Genomic DNA, 16,773 nt, shown 5'->3' with positions numbered 1-16,773 from the left:
CTCTTTGAACATTAAATCATGCCAAGTTACAAAGCCAGCCTTGCAAACAGATCTAATCAGGGGTCCTTTTGTAGGAAAAAAAAGGTGCAGGAGCTAAGTAGCGTATCTCATTTGCATATGCCCCAGGGTCTGTATGCAGCAGCGAGAGAAGAAGACGACTGCAGATTTATATCCCACCCTTCTCTCTGAATCAAGAGTCTCAGAGCGGCTTACAATCTCCTAGATCTTCTCCCCCAACAGCAGACACCCTGTGAGGTGGATGGGGCTGAGAGGGCTCTCAGAGCAGCAGGGAAAGAAAAAGAAGAAGACTGCAGATTTATACCCCACCCTTCTCTCTGAATCAGAGACTCAGAGCGGCTTACAATCTCCTAGATCTTCTCCCCCCACAGCAGACACCCTGTGAGGTGGGTGGGGCTGAGAGGGCTCTCACAGCAGCAGGGAAAGAAAAAGAAGAAGACTGCAGATTTATACCCCACCCTTCTCTCTGAATCAGAGACTCAGAGCGGCTTACAATCTCCTAGATCTTCTCCCCCCACAACAGACACCCTGTGAGGCGGGTGGGGCTGAGAGGGCTCTCACAGCAACAGGGGGGGAGAAGAAGACTGCAGATTTATACCCCGCCCTTCTCTCTGAATCAGAGACTCAGAGCGGCTTACAATCTCCTAGATCTTCTCCCCCCACAGCAGACATCCTGTGAGGTGGGTGGGGCTGAGAGGGCTCTCCCAGCAGCAGGGAAAGAAAAAGAAGACTGCAGATTTATACCCCATCCTTCTCTCTGAATCAGAGATTCAGAGTGGCTTACAATCTCCTTTATCTTCTTCCCCCACAACAGACACCCTGTGATGTGGGTGGGGCTGAGTGGGCTCTCACAGCAGCTGCCCTTTCAAGGACAACTCCTGCGGTAGCTATGGCTGATCCAAGGCCATTCCAGCGGCTGCAAGAGGAGTGAGGAATTAAACCCAGTTCTCCCAGATAAGAGTCCGCACACTTAACCACTACACCAAATTGGATCTCAAAAAGAACTCCTCACTGCATGCAGACCCTGGCTGGAGGTTCAGGAGCTGTGCTCCTGTGAGCTCCTGCTGAATTCAAGCCCTCGATCTCCCTCAATGTCTTCCTGATGGTCTCTGAGGCTGGGGAAAAGCAGCTTTCCTAGAACAAAAGCATTAACAGGGCACTATTCCAGCCATCTGTTGTGAGCCTCCAAAGCCGGGAGAGCTAATATTCCTGGTGCTACGCTGTGAATTCTCTAGGTAACACATTTTATAGCTGCAACTGCCAAAAACCCGGATTGCACCAGGAATCAAGGCTCCAACCCAACAGCACTGGTGTCTCTCTTAAGTGCATTTAAAGCTACGGAGATTATTTCATTCATTCCACTGGGGAGGGGCGGTGGCTCAGTGGTAGAGCCTCTGCTTGGGAAGCAGAAGGTCCCAGGTTCAATCCCCGGCATCTCCAACTAAAAAGGGTCCAGGCAAGTACGTGTGAAAAACCTCAGCTGGAGACTGGAGAGCCACTGCCAGTCTGAGTAGACAAGACTGACTTTGATGGACCAAAGAGGGTCTGATTCAGTATAAAGCAGCTTCATATGTTAGGGGAGGGACAGTGGCTCAGTGGTAGAGCCTCTGCTTGAGAAGCAGAAGGTCCCAGGTTCAATCCCCGGCATCTCCAACTAAAAAGAATCCAGGTAAGTAGGTGTGAAAAAACTCAGCTTGAGACCCTGGAGAGCCGCTGCCAGTCTGAGTAGACAATACTGACTTTGATGGACCCAGGGTCTGATTCAGTATAAGGCAGCTTCATAGGTTCTTTATAGTCTGTCTTTCTCACCAAGACCTAAGAATTGCAAAATGCAGAAAGCAAAAATAAAATAAAAATCACGCTACATACAAAACAATGCCGAACGGCTAGGAACACAAAGATACAGAGACAACGTCAGCAACAATGAGAATAGCAATCCACTAAAGGCAGAAGTAAAAGAAAAGCCTGCATTATTACAGTATCAGAGACAATAGATTATGCTAAGTCTACCTGCTTATGAGCTTTTCTTTTATGCTACATCTCATTCGCAATGGATTTTGATAAACGGATTGAAATGTTTCCTCTTTAGAGGTACAATGAAACTGTGGCCATCCGTCTCTTTATAATAATTAATGGTCCGATCCCAGTCAGACTTTTGTGCGTCTAAAAAACCGATGGCTGACAGCAGAGGATTAGTGGTCAAGATTCCAATACAGGTGTTAACAAGCGTAAGTCGGTCAAGATAGGGAGAGTTTCTGTTGAATACTGTTAGCTCTGCATGCAAGAGAATACAGGAAAGAAAGGATTAAGAGAATTCTCTCACTCAGGTACACTTCGTGGGTGGCCCCACCTTCTCACTGGTTAGAGGTTGAGCCTCTTTGGCCCTTGCTTGCCTTCAGTTTCATCTTATATACTAGGACCGCTCTTCTTCTCTCTCTAACCTGGACTTGGGGCTGTACCAAATTAAGAAGACAACGACTGCAGTTTTATACCCCGCCCTTCTCTCTGAATCAGAGACTCAGAGTGGCTTACAATCTCCTCTATCCTCTCCCCACCACAACGGACACCCTGTGAGGTAGGTGGGGCTGAGAGCTCTCCCAGAAGCTGCCCTTTCAAGTCAACTCCTGCAAGAGCTATGGCTGACCCAATGCCATTCCAGCAAGTGGAGGAGTGGGGAATCAAACCCGGTTCTCCCAGATAAGAGAGCTATGGCTGACCCAAGGCCATTCCAGCTGGTGCAAGTGGAGGAGTGGGGAATCAAACCCGGTTCTCCCAGATAAGAGAGCTATGGCTGACCCAAGGCCATTCCAGCTGGTGCAAGTGGAGGAAGGGGGAATCAAACCCGGTTCTCCCAGATAAGAGAGCTCTGGCTGACCCAAGGCCATTCCAGCTGGTGCAAGTGGAGGAATGGGGAATCAAACCCGGTTCTCCCAGATAAGAGAGCTATGGCTGACCCAAGGCCATTCCAGCTGGTGCAAGTGGAGGAGTGGGGAATCAAACCTGGTTCTCCCAGATAAGAGAGCTATGGCTGACCCAAGGCCATTCCAGCTGGTGCAAGTGGAGGAGTGGGGAATCAAACCCGGTTCTCCCAGATAAGAGAGCTCTGGCTGACCCAAGGCCATTCCAGCTGGTGCAAGTGGAGGAGTGGGGAATCAAACCCGTTTCTCCCAGATAAGAGAGCTATGGCTGACCCAAGGCTGGTGCCAGTGGAGGAGTGGGGAATCAAACCTGGTTCTCCCAGATAAGAGAGCTATGGCTGACCCAAGGCCATTCCAGCTGGTGCAAGTGGAGGAGTTCTCCCAGAAAAGAGTCCGCACACTTAATCTGGCTCTCTTAACCTTTTTAAAAGTTCATGTATTCACAATAAATCCAGGTGGGCGGCCATGTTGGTCTGAAGCAAGAGAACAAAGTCGGAGTCCAGAACTCCCTTCAGGATCGGCATAGTTTTATTCAGAATATAAGCTCTTGTGTGCAAAAGTCCGATGAAGTGTGCTTTTAGCGCACATTGTGAATAAATCAGGTGGGTTGTGACTAAAACTTTGTTGGTCTTAAAGGTGCTACTGCACTCCAGTTTTGTTCTATTCACAGTAAGTTAAATTATGTACCTACATCAGGGGTGGCCAACGGCAGCTCTCCAGACGTTTTTGGCCTACAACTCCCATCAGCCCCAGCCAGCATGGCCAATGGCTGGGGCTGATGGGAGTTGTAGGCCAAAAACATCTGGAGAGCTACTGTTGGCCACCCCTGCCCTATATGAATATGTCATGTAAGATATGCTTTTATTTCATAAAGTAAAATGTCTTTCTCTTGTCACTATTGAACTCAGACCATCGTTGTAATCTCTTTGAATGGCATTTTCCCCTTAAGCGGAAAACACAGATAATCCGGGATAATGAGAAAAGGCTTCTGCGCTTCCAAGGGAAATGCTATTTTCTTACATTAAACCCAACCGTTTTTGCCCGGCCACTCTGGCTATGGTAAATCAAGCTCGGATTACAACCAGGTCAATTACGGTAATGCACTCAAGCGGGCGGAGGTTACCAGCATCGAGGCACTGCTGTTGAAGACGCAGCTGCGCTGGGCAGGGCATATTTCTAGGATGGAAAACCACCGCCTTCCCAAGATTGCCCTGTATGGCGAACTCTCCACCGGCCATCGAAATAGAGGGGCACCAAAGAAGAGGTACAAGGACTCCTTGAAGAAATCCCTTGGCACCTGTCGCATCAACCATCACCAGTGGTCTGACCTAGCCTCAGATCGCAAAGCATGAAGGCACACCATCCACCAGGCTGTTTCTTCTTTTGAGAACGCACGCATAGCTGGTCTTGAGGACAAAAGGAGATTGAGGAAGAATCGCACTGCTACAGCACCAACCCCAAAACAGACTTTTCCCTGCAGCCACTGTGGCCGGACCTGCCTGTCCCGCATTGGTCTTGTCAGCCACCAGCGAGCCTGCAGCAGACGTGGATATTGCACCCTTCTTAAATCTTCGTTCGCGAAGCCAAGCCGAGAGAGAGAGAGAGAGAGAGAGAGACTCTTGCTATAGCTGAACACTGTCTGAAAACTTCAGCGGATGCAAAATGTGGCAGCCAGGTTACTGTAGACACCTGGATATAAAGACTCTATCACTCCAGTGCTGAAAGATCTGGTAACGCCTCTGTTTCTGGTCACAATTCCAAGTGCTGTTTCTTAGCTTTAAGACCTGTAATGATTTAGGGCAGGGGTGTCAAACATGCGGCCCAAGGGTTGGATCAGGCCCCCAGAGGGCTCCCATCAGGCTTGTGAGCAACTCGCTGTTGCCTACTTCTTTCTCCCTCTCCTGCTTCCTTCTACATCACAACTTGCTTTGCCAGGCTTGCTCAATCGAGCTACAGAGCAAAGCCCCTGTTTTCTCCATTGGCTGACCAGCACATGAAGCAATGCCCAGCCATGAAGCAAAGCTCACAATGCCCAGCCATTTCATGTTTTCCTTTGGGTCTGAGGTTCAAAGCATTGACCATGAGATTTTTGTAAAAAATGCCAGTAAATCAAAAGTAGGTTTGCAACTTACAGATACACACCCGAAAAAGACCTGGACAGTATCCTCAAGGTTGCTACAGCACAGACATTGTCTCCAGATTTTAATGCACCAATTCAGAGCAAAAGGTGTCAGTTACCAGAGACTACTGAGAGCCAGTTTGATGTAGTGGTTAAGGGTGTGGACTCTCATCTGGGAGAACCGGGTTTGATTCCCCACTCCTCCACTTGCAGCTGCTGGAATGGCCTTGGGTCAGCCAAAACTCTCGCAGAAGTTGTCCTTGAAAGGGCAGCTTCTGTGGGAGATCTCTCAGCCCCACCCACCTCACAGGGTGTCTGTTGTGGGGAAGAAGATAAAAGAGATTATAAGCCACTCTGAGACTCTAACAGCAAGAAGGGTGGGGTATAAATCTGTGGCCTTCTTCTACTATTAAAAAGACAAATGGATGGATGAGCCTCACCTGGGAAAACCACCTTCCTGATCATGGCGTCTCCCCTGCCAGGTAAGTACTTAAGGTCTATAGACGTTTGAACGATTCTTCATCCAGTGTCACTGAAAAGGTGGCTACGTTTCTTTACTCTATTTTAAAGGCGGGTCAGAGGATCTCATAGAAACAGTTTCTGTTTATGCTTCCTCTGAAGTATACGTATGCAATCGTTCCATTTTACCTCTTTTAACCAATTTGCTCTGATATACACATCTATATATTTTATGCCAGCCAATGAAGGCTAACTTGATTTTTAAAAAAAAAACAAAATATTGCAAGAGTGCTAATGGTTTAATTATGTTTCATTTAAAGGGTTTTTTTTAAAAAAAAACCCAACCTTTAATTGTGCGTGTCTGTGTCCTTTATAAAGTTTATATCCGTACTACCTGGTGTTACATGTTATGACACGCATGGCCCGGCCCAACAAATAATAATAATAATAATAATTTTTAATTTATATCCCGCCCTCCCCACCGAAGCAGGCTCAGGGCGGCTCACATGGTATACATCACAATAATAAAATAATAATACAGATAAAATATCCCAATTTACAGTTATTACTCAGTTAAGCAATTAAGAGAGCAATAAAAGAAAATTTAAAACCACAGATTAATTGGTGCTACAGATATAACATAGCTTGCATAGCGATGGTATAATTTCCACATTAAAAAGCCAGCTGGAAGAGGACGGTCTTACAGGCCCGGCGGATCTGGTTAAGGTCCCGCAAGGCCCGTACCTCTTCTGGTAGCTGGTTCCTCCAGCGGGGAGCTGAAGCCGAGAAGGCCCCCCTCTCTCGTTGTTTTCAATTTGACCTCCTTCAAAGTCTCATTTATGTCAGGTCCGGCCCTCATAACAAATGAGTTTGACACCCCTGATTTAGGGTGCTTGAAGGATTGCGTCGCCCTCTTCTGTCCACCCCACCAGTTAAGTTCCTTCTCATGTGCCCTGTTCTTTCTGCCCCTCCAGCTGCAGAGGCGAGGTGGGTAGCTCCTAGAAATAGGACTTCTCCAGCCATGGTACCTCACCTGTGGAATGCCCATCTCCACGAGGCTCCCTGGGGCCTTATTCTCTTTTAGGCACCAAGCCAAAACATTTCTTTATACCCAAGCTTTTAATTAAGGGCTTGGCCTGTTTAATTTTGTTTAACTGCTTTATAAAAATCATTTCAAACAGCTCAATATTTTGCACTGCGTTGAACTTTGGAGGAATAATAAATGGACGACAGTTAAAAAGCGGGACTATGTGAAGGTATCTTTTTTTTTTAACTTTCTTTCAATAAGGACTAAAGGATTATAATAAAGATGGATTATAAGTTCTTTTTTTCTCTTCAAATTTGAAGGGTTTTTTTATGAAGATTCTTTAATAGATGATTACTTTTTATTTTTTAGCAATTTAGTTAAAATACACCGTCGGGGGTCTTGAAAAGGGGGGGAGGGAGGAGAAATATGTAATGTATTGGGACTAACTTTTTTAATAATAGAAGATGAGTAATATAACAATATATTGCAGAATAATAAAATTGGTTAAACAAGAATATTTTGCGTTGCGTTGATGCTTTTTCTGGGATTTTAACAGCATATAAATTTTCTAAATTAAACACATAACTGATGTCTTTCAGTTGTTTGGAAAAGCTTTTATGCATATTTTAGGCTTGGACACTCTCGCCCCCCTTCACAGAATCACAGAGTTGGAAGGTACCTCTAGGGTCATCTAGTCCAACCCCCTGCATAATACAGGAAATTCACAAACACCTCCCCCTAAATTCATAGGATCCTCATTGCTGTCCCTTCACCCCTGCCCAAGATTATGCATGGGATAGAGAAGGAAGAGAAATAAGTACTTGTCTCCCTTTCTCACAATACGAGAACTTGCCGACACTCAATGAAATTGCTCGGCAGTCGGGTTAGAACTGATAAAAGGAAGTCCTTCACCCAAAGAGTGATTAACACATGGAATTCACTGCCACAGGAGATGGCGGTGGCTACAAGCATAGATGGCTTCAAAAGGGGCTTGAATAAACACATGAAGCAAAGGTCCATCAGTGGCTATTAGCCACAGGGTATAAATTATGGAACTCTCTGTCTGGGGCAGTGATGCTCTGTAGTCTTGGTGCTCGGGGAGCAACAGTGGAAGAACTTCTAGTGTCCTGGCCCACTGATGGACCTCCTGATGACACCTGGGGTTTTCTGGCCACTGTGCGACACTGTTGGACTGGATGGGCCATTGGCCTGATCTAAAACGGCTCCTCTTACATTCTTATGTTCAAGATCTGATCAACAGTGATGAAAGACTCCCTCAAAAGAGCTATATGTACCGAAGCTGTCCTAATAAAACCTGATTTTGCCTGAAACACTCCTCTGCGTTTCCTTGGGTCCATGAAAATCTTACAGAAATCAACTACCCACTGATATTCCTCTTCCCTCAACATGCAGAGAGTTCAAAAGAGGAAGCGCAGGCCCCAAATCAGAATCTGTATTGACTTTCAGAAGTGCATAGAATGCCTAGTCAGATACGGGACGGCCACAGCAGTGGAGGGCGACCAAATTTCTGGCCCCTTGTCTAGGCGCAATTCATCAGACTAGGGAACCCCCTAAGCCTCCCAGCTGACAATGTAACTAACTGGCATCACTTGGAAACTGCCTGGAGAATCTCAAGGCCTCCTAAGCATTGAACAGGAAAGTGTCTGGTACATGACATTTTACATGGGGTTGTGGGTCTGCTGTGAGGAGGAGGAGGAGGAGAAGATGATGATTATATTGGCTCCTACGAAAGGCTATGGCTGACCCAAGGCCATTCCAGCAGCTGTAAGTGGAGGAGTGGGGAATCAAACCCAGTTCTCCCAGATAAGAGTCTGCACACTTAACCACTACACCAAACTGAAGAGGAGGATTATCTAACAGCAGAACTTTTGCAGATAGGTCCCTTAGCATCTTATTCTACAGGACTACTTTATATCCACGGGTGTCTGCTTCTTCACACACACCAAGGAAGATGAACGTCAGTGAAGTTACCGGGCGCTTCCCGTAATTCCCAAAAAAACCCTCACCAAGAATGTCTCTGTGGCAGCTACAAGCATAGCCAGCTTCAAGAGGGGATTGGATAAACATATGGAGCAGAGGTCCATCAATGGCTATTAGCCACAGCGTATTGTTGGAACTCTCTGACTGGAGCAAGTAATGCTCTGTATTCTTGTGCTTGGGGGAGGCACAGTGGAAGGGCTTCTAGCCCCACTTGTGGACCTCCTGATGGCACTTGCTGTTTTTTTGTGGCCACTGTGTGACACAGAGTGTTGGACTGCATGGGCCATTGGCCTGATCCAGCATGGCTTCTCTTATGTTCTTATGTGACTCAGAGTGTTGGACTGGATGGGCCATTGGCCTGATCCAACATAGCTTCTCTTATGTTCTTATGTGACTCAGAGTGTTGGACTGGATGGGCCATTGGCCTGATCCAACATGGCTTCTCTTATGTTCTTATGTGACACAGTGTTGGACTGGATGGGCCATTGGCCTGATCCAACAGGGCTTCTCTTATGTTCTTATGTGACACAGAGTGTTGGACTGGATGGGCCATTGGCCTGATCCAACATGGCTTCTCTTATGTTCTTATGTGACTCAGAGTGTTGGACTGGATGGGCCATTGGCCTGATCCAACATGCCTTCTCTTATGTTCTTATGTGACTCAGAGTGTTGGACTGGATGGACCATTGGCCTGATCCAACATGGCTTCTCTTATGTTCTTATGTGACACAGAGTGTTGGACTGGATGGGCCATTGGCCTGATCCAACATGGCTTCTCTTATGTTCTTATGTGACTCAGAGTGTTGGACTGGATGGGCCATTGGCCTGATCCAACATGGCTTCTCTTATGTTCTTATGTGACACAGAGTGTTGGACTGGATGGGCCATTGGCCTGATCCAACATGGCTTCTCTTATGTTCTTAACTGCCTCCTACTTTAACTGGGCTGCAAAAAAAGAAGAAGTCAACGTATCAAAGAGTCTGGTTGGACGACCAGCAGTGGAAAACCCAGCACTGCACTTTGGAAGCTCCTTCAAACCTCGGCGATGCATCCAGTGTTACCAGCCAACGAACGCAAACAGACCATCCAAAATGATTACTCCCGTAAAGCTGATCAGCAAAGGATTCAAGAAAGGGCAAAAAAGAGAGCTCCTTCACACAACAAGCTGCTGCCTCGTGAAAATCACTAACATAAGGTGGGGTGAAACCCAACAGCCTGGAAGAATTACTGGAAGGGAGCTGGACAAATTTATGGATGGCGGGTCTGTCACAGACTAACAGTCATGATAGCTGATTGGGGCCTCCAAGTTCTGAAGCCAAATGACAGGGACTGGCAGTTGCTGGGGAGGAGGGGAGAGTTGTCGCCTGGGGGCCCTGCTTGTGGACAGGACAATGGATTAGGTGGGCTATTCACCTCAACCATCATGGATGCTGTTATGCTTTTAAATGCAATAGGTGTAGCCACATCCACTTCGCGTCAGCCCTGCACACAGCTAAGGTAGGACACCAGGGGGCAACTTTCAGATCCAAAGGGAGGTGCAGATCAGAGGAACTCGATCCTCCTTGCTTTCCACCCCGGGTTTTTTCATCCCAGACCAGTTCTCTTCCACGCCCGTAGCTGAGTTTGGGAAGAAAGGGATTCAGATGGCAGGTAGTGGGGAGTGTTCGGATTCCCACACAGCCCCTTTACACTTGAAAGTGAAACTTGTGAACTGACTTTCAAGTGTAAAGGGCTGTGCGGTCCAGAACACATGTAAAATCTGAGCAGCACAGAGTTGCCAGCCTCCAGACAGTCAAAGTGAAATTTGGGTGACCACAACATATATGAAATTGTTTTAATGTTTACACTGCACTTTTTTGAATTTTTTTCACAATTGGACTCTTTAAATTGATTATAAATTTGTTGCCAGTAATTTGCAGCTGTGAACCTTTGAGGGTTTTGGGTTTTTTTTTAATCTCACTGCTTCCTCTTGTTGTGTATGTAGCCTCCAGATAGCGGCTGGAGATCTCCTGGGGTCACAACTGATTTCCACGTGACAGAGATCAATTCCACTGGAGAAAACGGATGTTTTAGAAGGTGGACTCTGTGGCATTATGCCCCACTGAAGTCTCTCCCATCACCCCACACTCCTCAGCCTCAGGTTCCACCTCCAAAATCTCCCAGCTGTTTCCCAACCCAGAGATCTCCAGCTGTTTCCCAACCCAGGAAATCCTAGGCATGCACTTGATTTTCCTTTGTACACCTGTTGAGCAGTTCTCATACTACCTTCAACAGAGCTCAATGTGTGATCTAACCCGTATGTTTATCCAGGTGCTGGTACCCAGTTTCACTTGTAAGCCAAACACAAGTTGGTTCTTCTCTTACATACATAGATGCGTATGTGCATACCTCTGTATGTAAGAAACCAGACAACATCTGTTTGCTTTACAGGTACGTGGTTCGTGAACAGGGTAGATCCAGGTGGGTAGCCATGTTGGTCTGAAGCAACCGAATAAAGTTTGAGCCCTGTGGCACCTTTAAGACCAACAAACTTTTATTTGAGCTTTGTGTGCGAACACACTTTTTCAAAGAAAATGAAATGGAAGAAAACCATTAAAATGTATAGACGGCCCTGAACAGCTAATTAGCATATAACATAATGGAGACATTTTGAGACAATCAGAAAGGATTCTCTTACACAGTCATCTCCCATTTTGACATGTTTATTGCTTCAACCTTTGTTTCCCCTTAACTGGATCCATACAGCTGTTGATCCTGTACACGGCTTGTTGTTCCCGTTTTGTCTCAAAATCCTTCCATCATGTGACATGCTAATTTGCTGTTCAGCCTGGTCTATAAGTTTGAATGCTTTTTCTTCCAATTCATTTTTCCCTTGGAAGTATACTGGCACACCAAAGCCACCTTGAATCATACTTTGCTGGTCTTAAACAGGGGTAGCCAAACTTGCTTAATGTAAGAGCCATATAGAATAAATGTCAGATGTTTGAGAGCCAACGGACATGAACATCAGATACCTGAGGGAAGGAGGGAAGGAACAAAGGAGGGAAGGAAGGCAAATCGACAGCGGGGAGGGAGAGGTGAAAAGAAAACAACTTTAAATGCATTCTCCAAGCCACCAGCTGGGTTGTCTTGGAGAAGCGATCTAAAGAGAGAAATACTTTCTTCAAGTTACAGCCGATTTGGGCTGTAAAAATCTGAATCAGTGAGCATGCACATTAAAGCTTATTCCCTGAGCCGTTGGTCTTGAACAGGGATGGCCAAACTTGCTTAACATAAGAGACACATTGAATAAATGTCAGATGTTTGACAGCCACAAAACAGGGCAGAAGGCAGATGTGGGAGGGAGAGGTAGAAAGAAAGCAACTTTAACTTTAAATGCATTCTCCAAGCTGCCAGCTGTGGTTTAAAGAGAGAAATGCCCTTTCCAAGATGGTCAATGGGGCAGTGGGGGCTTTGAGAGCCACACAATATATGTGAAAGTTGAACTTGTGGATCTTCTAACAAAAATCTGTAATCTTTCATTGAAATCTGCCTCCATTCCTGAGGACTGGAAGGTAGCAAATGTCACCCCCATCTTTAAAAAAGGTTCCAGAGGAGATCCGGGAAATTACAGGCCAGTCAGTCTGACTTCAATACCGGGAAAGTTGGTAGAAACCATTATCATGGACAGAATGAGTAGGCACACTGATGAAAACGGGTTATTGAGGAAGGCTCAGCATGGGTTCTGTAAGGGAAGATCTCGCCTCACTAACCTGTTACATTTCTTTGAGGGGGTGACCAAACATGTGGACAAAGGAGACCCAATAGATGTTGTTTACCTTGACTTCCAGAAAGCTTTTGATAAAGTTCCTCATCAAAGGCTCCTTAGAAAGCTTGAGAGTCATGGAGTAAAAGGACAGGTCCTCTTGTGGATCAAAAACTGGCTGAGTAATGGGAAGCAGAGAGTGAGTATAAATGGGCAGTCTTCGCAGTGGAGGACGGTAAGCAGTGGGGTGCCGCAGGGCTCGGTACTGGGTCCCATGCTCTTTAACTTGTTCATAAATGATTTAGAGTTGGGAGTGAGCAGTGAAGTGGCCAAGTTTGCGGATGACACTAAATTGTTCAGGGTGGTGAGAACCAGAGAGGATTGTGAGGAATTCCAAAGGGATCTGTTGAGGCTGGGTGAGTGGGTGTCAGCGTGGCAGATGAGGTTCAATGTGGCCAAGTGCAAAGTAATGCACATTGGGGCCAAGAATCCCAGCTCCAAATACAAGTTGATGGGGTGTGAACTGGCAGAGACTGACCAAGAGAGAGATCTTGGGGTCGTGGTAGATAACTCACTGAAAATGTCAGGACAGTGTGCGTTTGCAATAAAAAAGGCCAACGCCATGCTGGGAATTATTAGGAAGGGAATTAAAAACAAATCAGCCAGTATCATAATGCCCCTGTATAAATCGATGGTGCGGTCTCATTTGGAGTACTGTGTGCAGTTCTGGTCGCCGCTCCTCAAAAAGGATATTATAGCATTGGAGAAAGTCCAGAAAAGGGCAACTAGAATGATTAAAGGACTGGAACACTTTCGCTATGAAGAAAGGTTGAAACGCTTGGGGCTCTTTAGCTTGGAGAAACGTTGACTGCGGGGTGACACGATAGAGGTTTACAAGAAAATGCATGGGATGGAGAAAGTAGAGAAAAAAGAACTTTTCTCTCTTTCTCACAATACAAGAACTCGTGGGCATTCGATGAAATTGCTGAGCAGACAGGTTAAAACGGATAAAAGGAAGTACTTCTTCACCCAAAGGGTGACTAACATGTGGAATTCACTGCCACAGGAGTGGTGGCAGCCACAACCATAGCCACCTTCAAGAGAGGATTAGATAAAAATATGGAGCAGAGGTCCATCAGTGGCTATTAGCCACAGTGTGTATATGTGTGTGTATGTATGTGTATATACACACACACATAATATATATATATATAATTTTTGGGGGCCACTGTGTAATACAGAGTGTTGTACTGGATGGGCCATTGGCCTGATCTAACATGGCTTCTCTTATGTTCTTATGTGAAAGAGCCACATGTGGCTCCAAAGCCGCAGTTTGGCCACTCCTGGTCTGAAAGGTGCTACTGGACTCTAAAATTTATTGATGAGTGCTCCTCCTCCGTGAGCAGAGCAGACACACGATACGGCAAAGGCGGGCTTCTAATAAATCCGTCTTAGCCACGTGGCCCTTCGCCCCGCAGGCGTCCAGGGCTCCCTGCCCATGTCCCCTCTCAGCTGCAGAGTCTTGTGAGCAAAAATCCCACTTTGTGAGCCGCTGGCCTTAAAGCGTGAGCTCCTGAATTAAGTATTGTGCTCTGGGGCCATCCTTCCCGTGCTAAGAGAAAAATGTGTGAGCTGGAGGCTAAAAATGGGTGAGTCAGCTCACGCGGACTCAGCTTAGAGGGGGCACTGCTCCCCGCACGCAGAAAGCTAGACGCCCAGCCTCGCCTGCGAAGCTGCAGGGCCCGGCGGCAGCCTCGATCTCCACGCGACCGGCCTGGCCCGCCAAGGAAAGGCGGGGACGGGGAGTGGGGGGTCTCTTGAGGAAGCGCCGCTCCCCCTCCCAGCAGGCGGCCCCGACGCCACCGGACTGACCTGCGAGACACTCCGGGGAACTCTTCCGCCGCTGCTGCCGGCTCCGGAGATATGCGTCACGGCAGCGCCTTGCGTCATCATCACACGACGCCGCGTGACGCATCCTACGACGCACCTGCCCGCTGTTGGCTCCGCCCCGCTTCCTCCAGCAGCCAATCGTGGAGCGGCTTCGGTACCGAGTGACGTGACTGTCGGCCAACGAGGGAAGAGGGAAGGTCTACGTAGGGGACGAAGGGCCGCGGGAAGGGAAGCAGAGGAGCGAGCCGGAGCGGCGGCGGCGGGGTAATGGCTGCCTTGGAAAGGGTGAAGGTGCTGGTGTTGGGGGATTCAGGTGAGAGCTTCTTCCGAGCCCCACCGCGCACAGCCCACGGAAGTGAAGCCGAGGTCTGAACTGCGCATGCGGGAGAAGGAAGTGGTAGAGCCCTGCCTTGGGAGGGAGTTAGGGTTGCCAATCCCCTGGTGGCGGCAGGGGATCTCCCGGTTTGGAGGCCCTCCCCCCCGCTTCGGGGTCGTCAGGAAGCGGGATAAGGGCGGAGGGAAATGTCTGCTGGGAACTCTTATTCCCAATGGAGACCAATTCCTATAGGGTAAAATGGAGAATTGATCTGTGGTCTCTGAGGAGCTGTTTTGTGAGGTAGAGGCACCTGATTTTCAGCGTAGCATCCAGTGCCTCTCCTCAAAATACCCTCTAAGTTTCAACGAGATTGGACCAGGGGGTCCAATTCTGTGAGCCCCAAAAGAAGGTGCCCCTATCTTTCATCTTTTCCAGTGGAGGGAAGGCATTTAAAAGATGTGGGGTCCCTTTAAATGTGACAGCCGGAACTCCCTTTGGAATTCAGTTATGTTCGTCGCAGCCTTGCTCCTGGCTCCACTCCCATTGTCTCCTCGCTCCACCCCCAAAGGCCCAGATATTTCTTGAATTGGACTTGGCAACCCTAGAAGGAGGGAGGACTGTACCACACAGGCTGAGAATGCTAAAGATTCCCCTGAGTGATAGCACAGCTAAGAGCTGACTGCTAGACCAGGGGTCAATGGCTGGGGCTGATGGGAGTTGTAGGCAAAAAACATCTGGAGAGCTACCGTTAGCCCTGTGCTAGACTTTCTCTCCCTGTTGTGCTAGTGGATGGTGGGGTTTTGTTTTCAGTGTGAAGGCATATATGAACAGGGTTGCACTTGCCAGCGGGGGATGGGGCAGCAGGTTTGCCAGACGCAGCCTGGAAATGGTTCTGTCGCTTCCCAGGGCTGGCCAAACTTGCTTAAAGTGAGAGCCATGTTGAATACATGTCAGGTGTTTGAGAGCCACAAGACATGAACGGCAGATGTTTGAGAAGTGCAAAATGAGAGGGAGAGAGGTGGGAAGAAAGCAACTTTAAATGCCTTCTCCAAGACAGCCGATGGAGTGGGGGGGGTGGGGGCTTCAAGAGCCACACAATATGTTTGAAAGAGACATGTGTGGCTTCTGAGCCACAGTTTGGAAATCCCTGCTTCAGACCAACACAGCTGCCCACCTGAATCTGTTTAGGATTGCGCTGTTCGTCAGATCAGCTTTGGTGAAGTTGATACGTGATGTGTGGTCATCAGACAGGAACTTAACTTAAATAAGCCAGTTCTAACTGGCTTATTTGATGCCAGTTGCTAATAAAGCAAATAAGAATTATAGCCAAAAGCTCAAAGACACCACAGTTGTAACTGGCATGTGTTGCGTTGTGCTTAATACTTCTGCTTATGGTTGCCACCCGGGTAAAACTGACATAATTTTGGCATTCGTGTACAATTCCTTTAAAATACACCAAATGAAACACTTGTCAGACTCTCTTTTACACAGTGTTTTAGGCAGGGGTGGAATTCTTGCAGGAGCTCCTTTGCATATTAAGCTGCCCCCCCCCCCTTTGATGTAGCCAGTCCTCCCAAGAGTTTACAAAAAAGAGCCTTGGAAGCTCTTGGAGGATTGGGGTGTGTGGAGCAAAGGAGCTCCTGCTAGAATTCCATCCCTGGTTTTATGCCTGAAGCTAATATGCTTGCTTGAACAGCGAGCACATTGGAATTTCTAATGGCTGCTTCCTATTTCGACTTCACGCATGCAAAAAACATTTTAAGCTGCATTTCTCCTTCCTTGGAGGTTTTTAAACAGAGGGGAGATGGCCATCTGACAGCAATGAGGATCCTGTGAATTTAGGGGGAGGTGTTTGAGTTTCCTGCATTGTGCAGGGGGGGGGTGGACTAGATGACCCTGGGGGTCCCTTCCAACTCTATGAATCTATGATTCTCCAAATAGTGCCACAAAATGGGTCGTTGACTAAGGCCTTAAGTCATCACAGTGCTCTGTCGCCATGCCAGCTTTGCTTCCCTCGTGCTGATTTACAGTATGATGTTTGACTTTCGGTGGTGAGCACAGCGGATACTTTTTCTATGGTTAGATTCAAACCCAGTAGCGCCTTAGAAACTGACAAGATTTGTGGGGTATAATCATTCGACCCTCAAAGCTCCCTTCATCGTATATTTTGTTTGTTTGTTAGATTTATATCCCGCCCTCCCTGCAAGCGGGCTCAGGGCGAGTAGCAATAAAAGAACGTACAGGATAATTAATTAATTTATTTTATTTTATCAAATTTGT

The 16,773-nt window shown here is 47.3% G+C and overlaps 2 protein-coding genes across 2 annotated transcripts in view; one reads left to right on the top strand and one right to left on the bottom strand.

Annotated features, from left to right (window-relative positions):
* Window positions 1–14,450, bottom strand: part of GTF2E1 (general transcription factor IIE subunit 1) — a 58,963-nt gene extending 44,513 nt beyond the window's left edge. The window contains exon 1 of the mRNA XM_060236798.1: window positions 14,160–14,450. The gene's annotated coding sequence lies outside the window, so the exon portion shown is untranslated. The remainder of the gene's footprint in view (window positions 1–14,159) is intronic.
* Window positions 14,389–16,773, top strand: part of RABL3 (RAB, member of RAS oncogene family like 3) — a 32,001-nt gene continuing 29,616 nt past the window's right edge. The window contains exon 1 of the mRNA XM_060236799.1: window positions 14,389–14,490. Coding sequence (XP_060092782.1) covers window positions 14,445–14,490 — 46 coding nt within the window. The 5' untranslated portion in view covers window positions 14,389–14,444. The remainder of the gene's footprint in view (window positions 14,491–16,773) is intronic.

The sequence above is a fragment of the Heteronotia binoei genome, chromosome 4, assembly GCF_032191835.1.
Source record: "Heteronotia binoei isolate CCM8104 ecotype False Entrance Well chromosome 4, APGP_CSIRO_Hbin_v1, whole genome shotgun sequence".
Taxonomy (NCBI): Eukaryota; Metazoa; Chordata; class Lepidosauria; order Squamata; family Gekkonidae; genus Heteronotia; species Heteronotia binoei.
The sequence above is the reverse complement of the archived record's forward strand: the minus strand, read 5'-3'. Positions and strand labels throughout refer to the sequence as shown.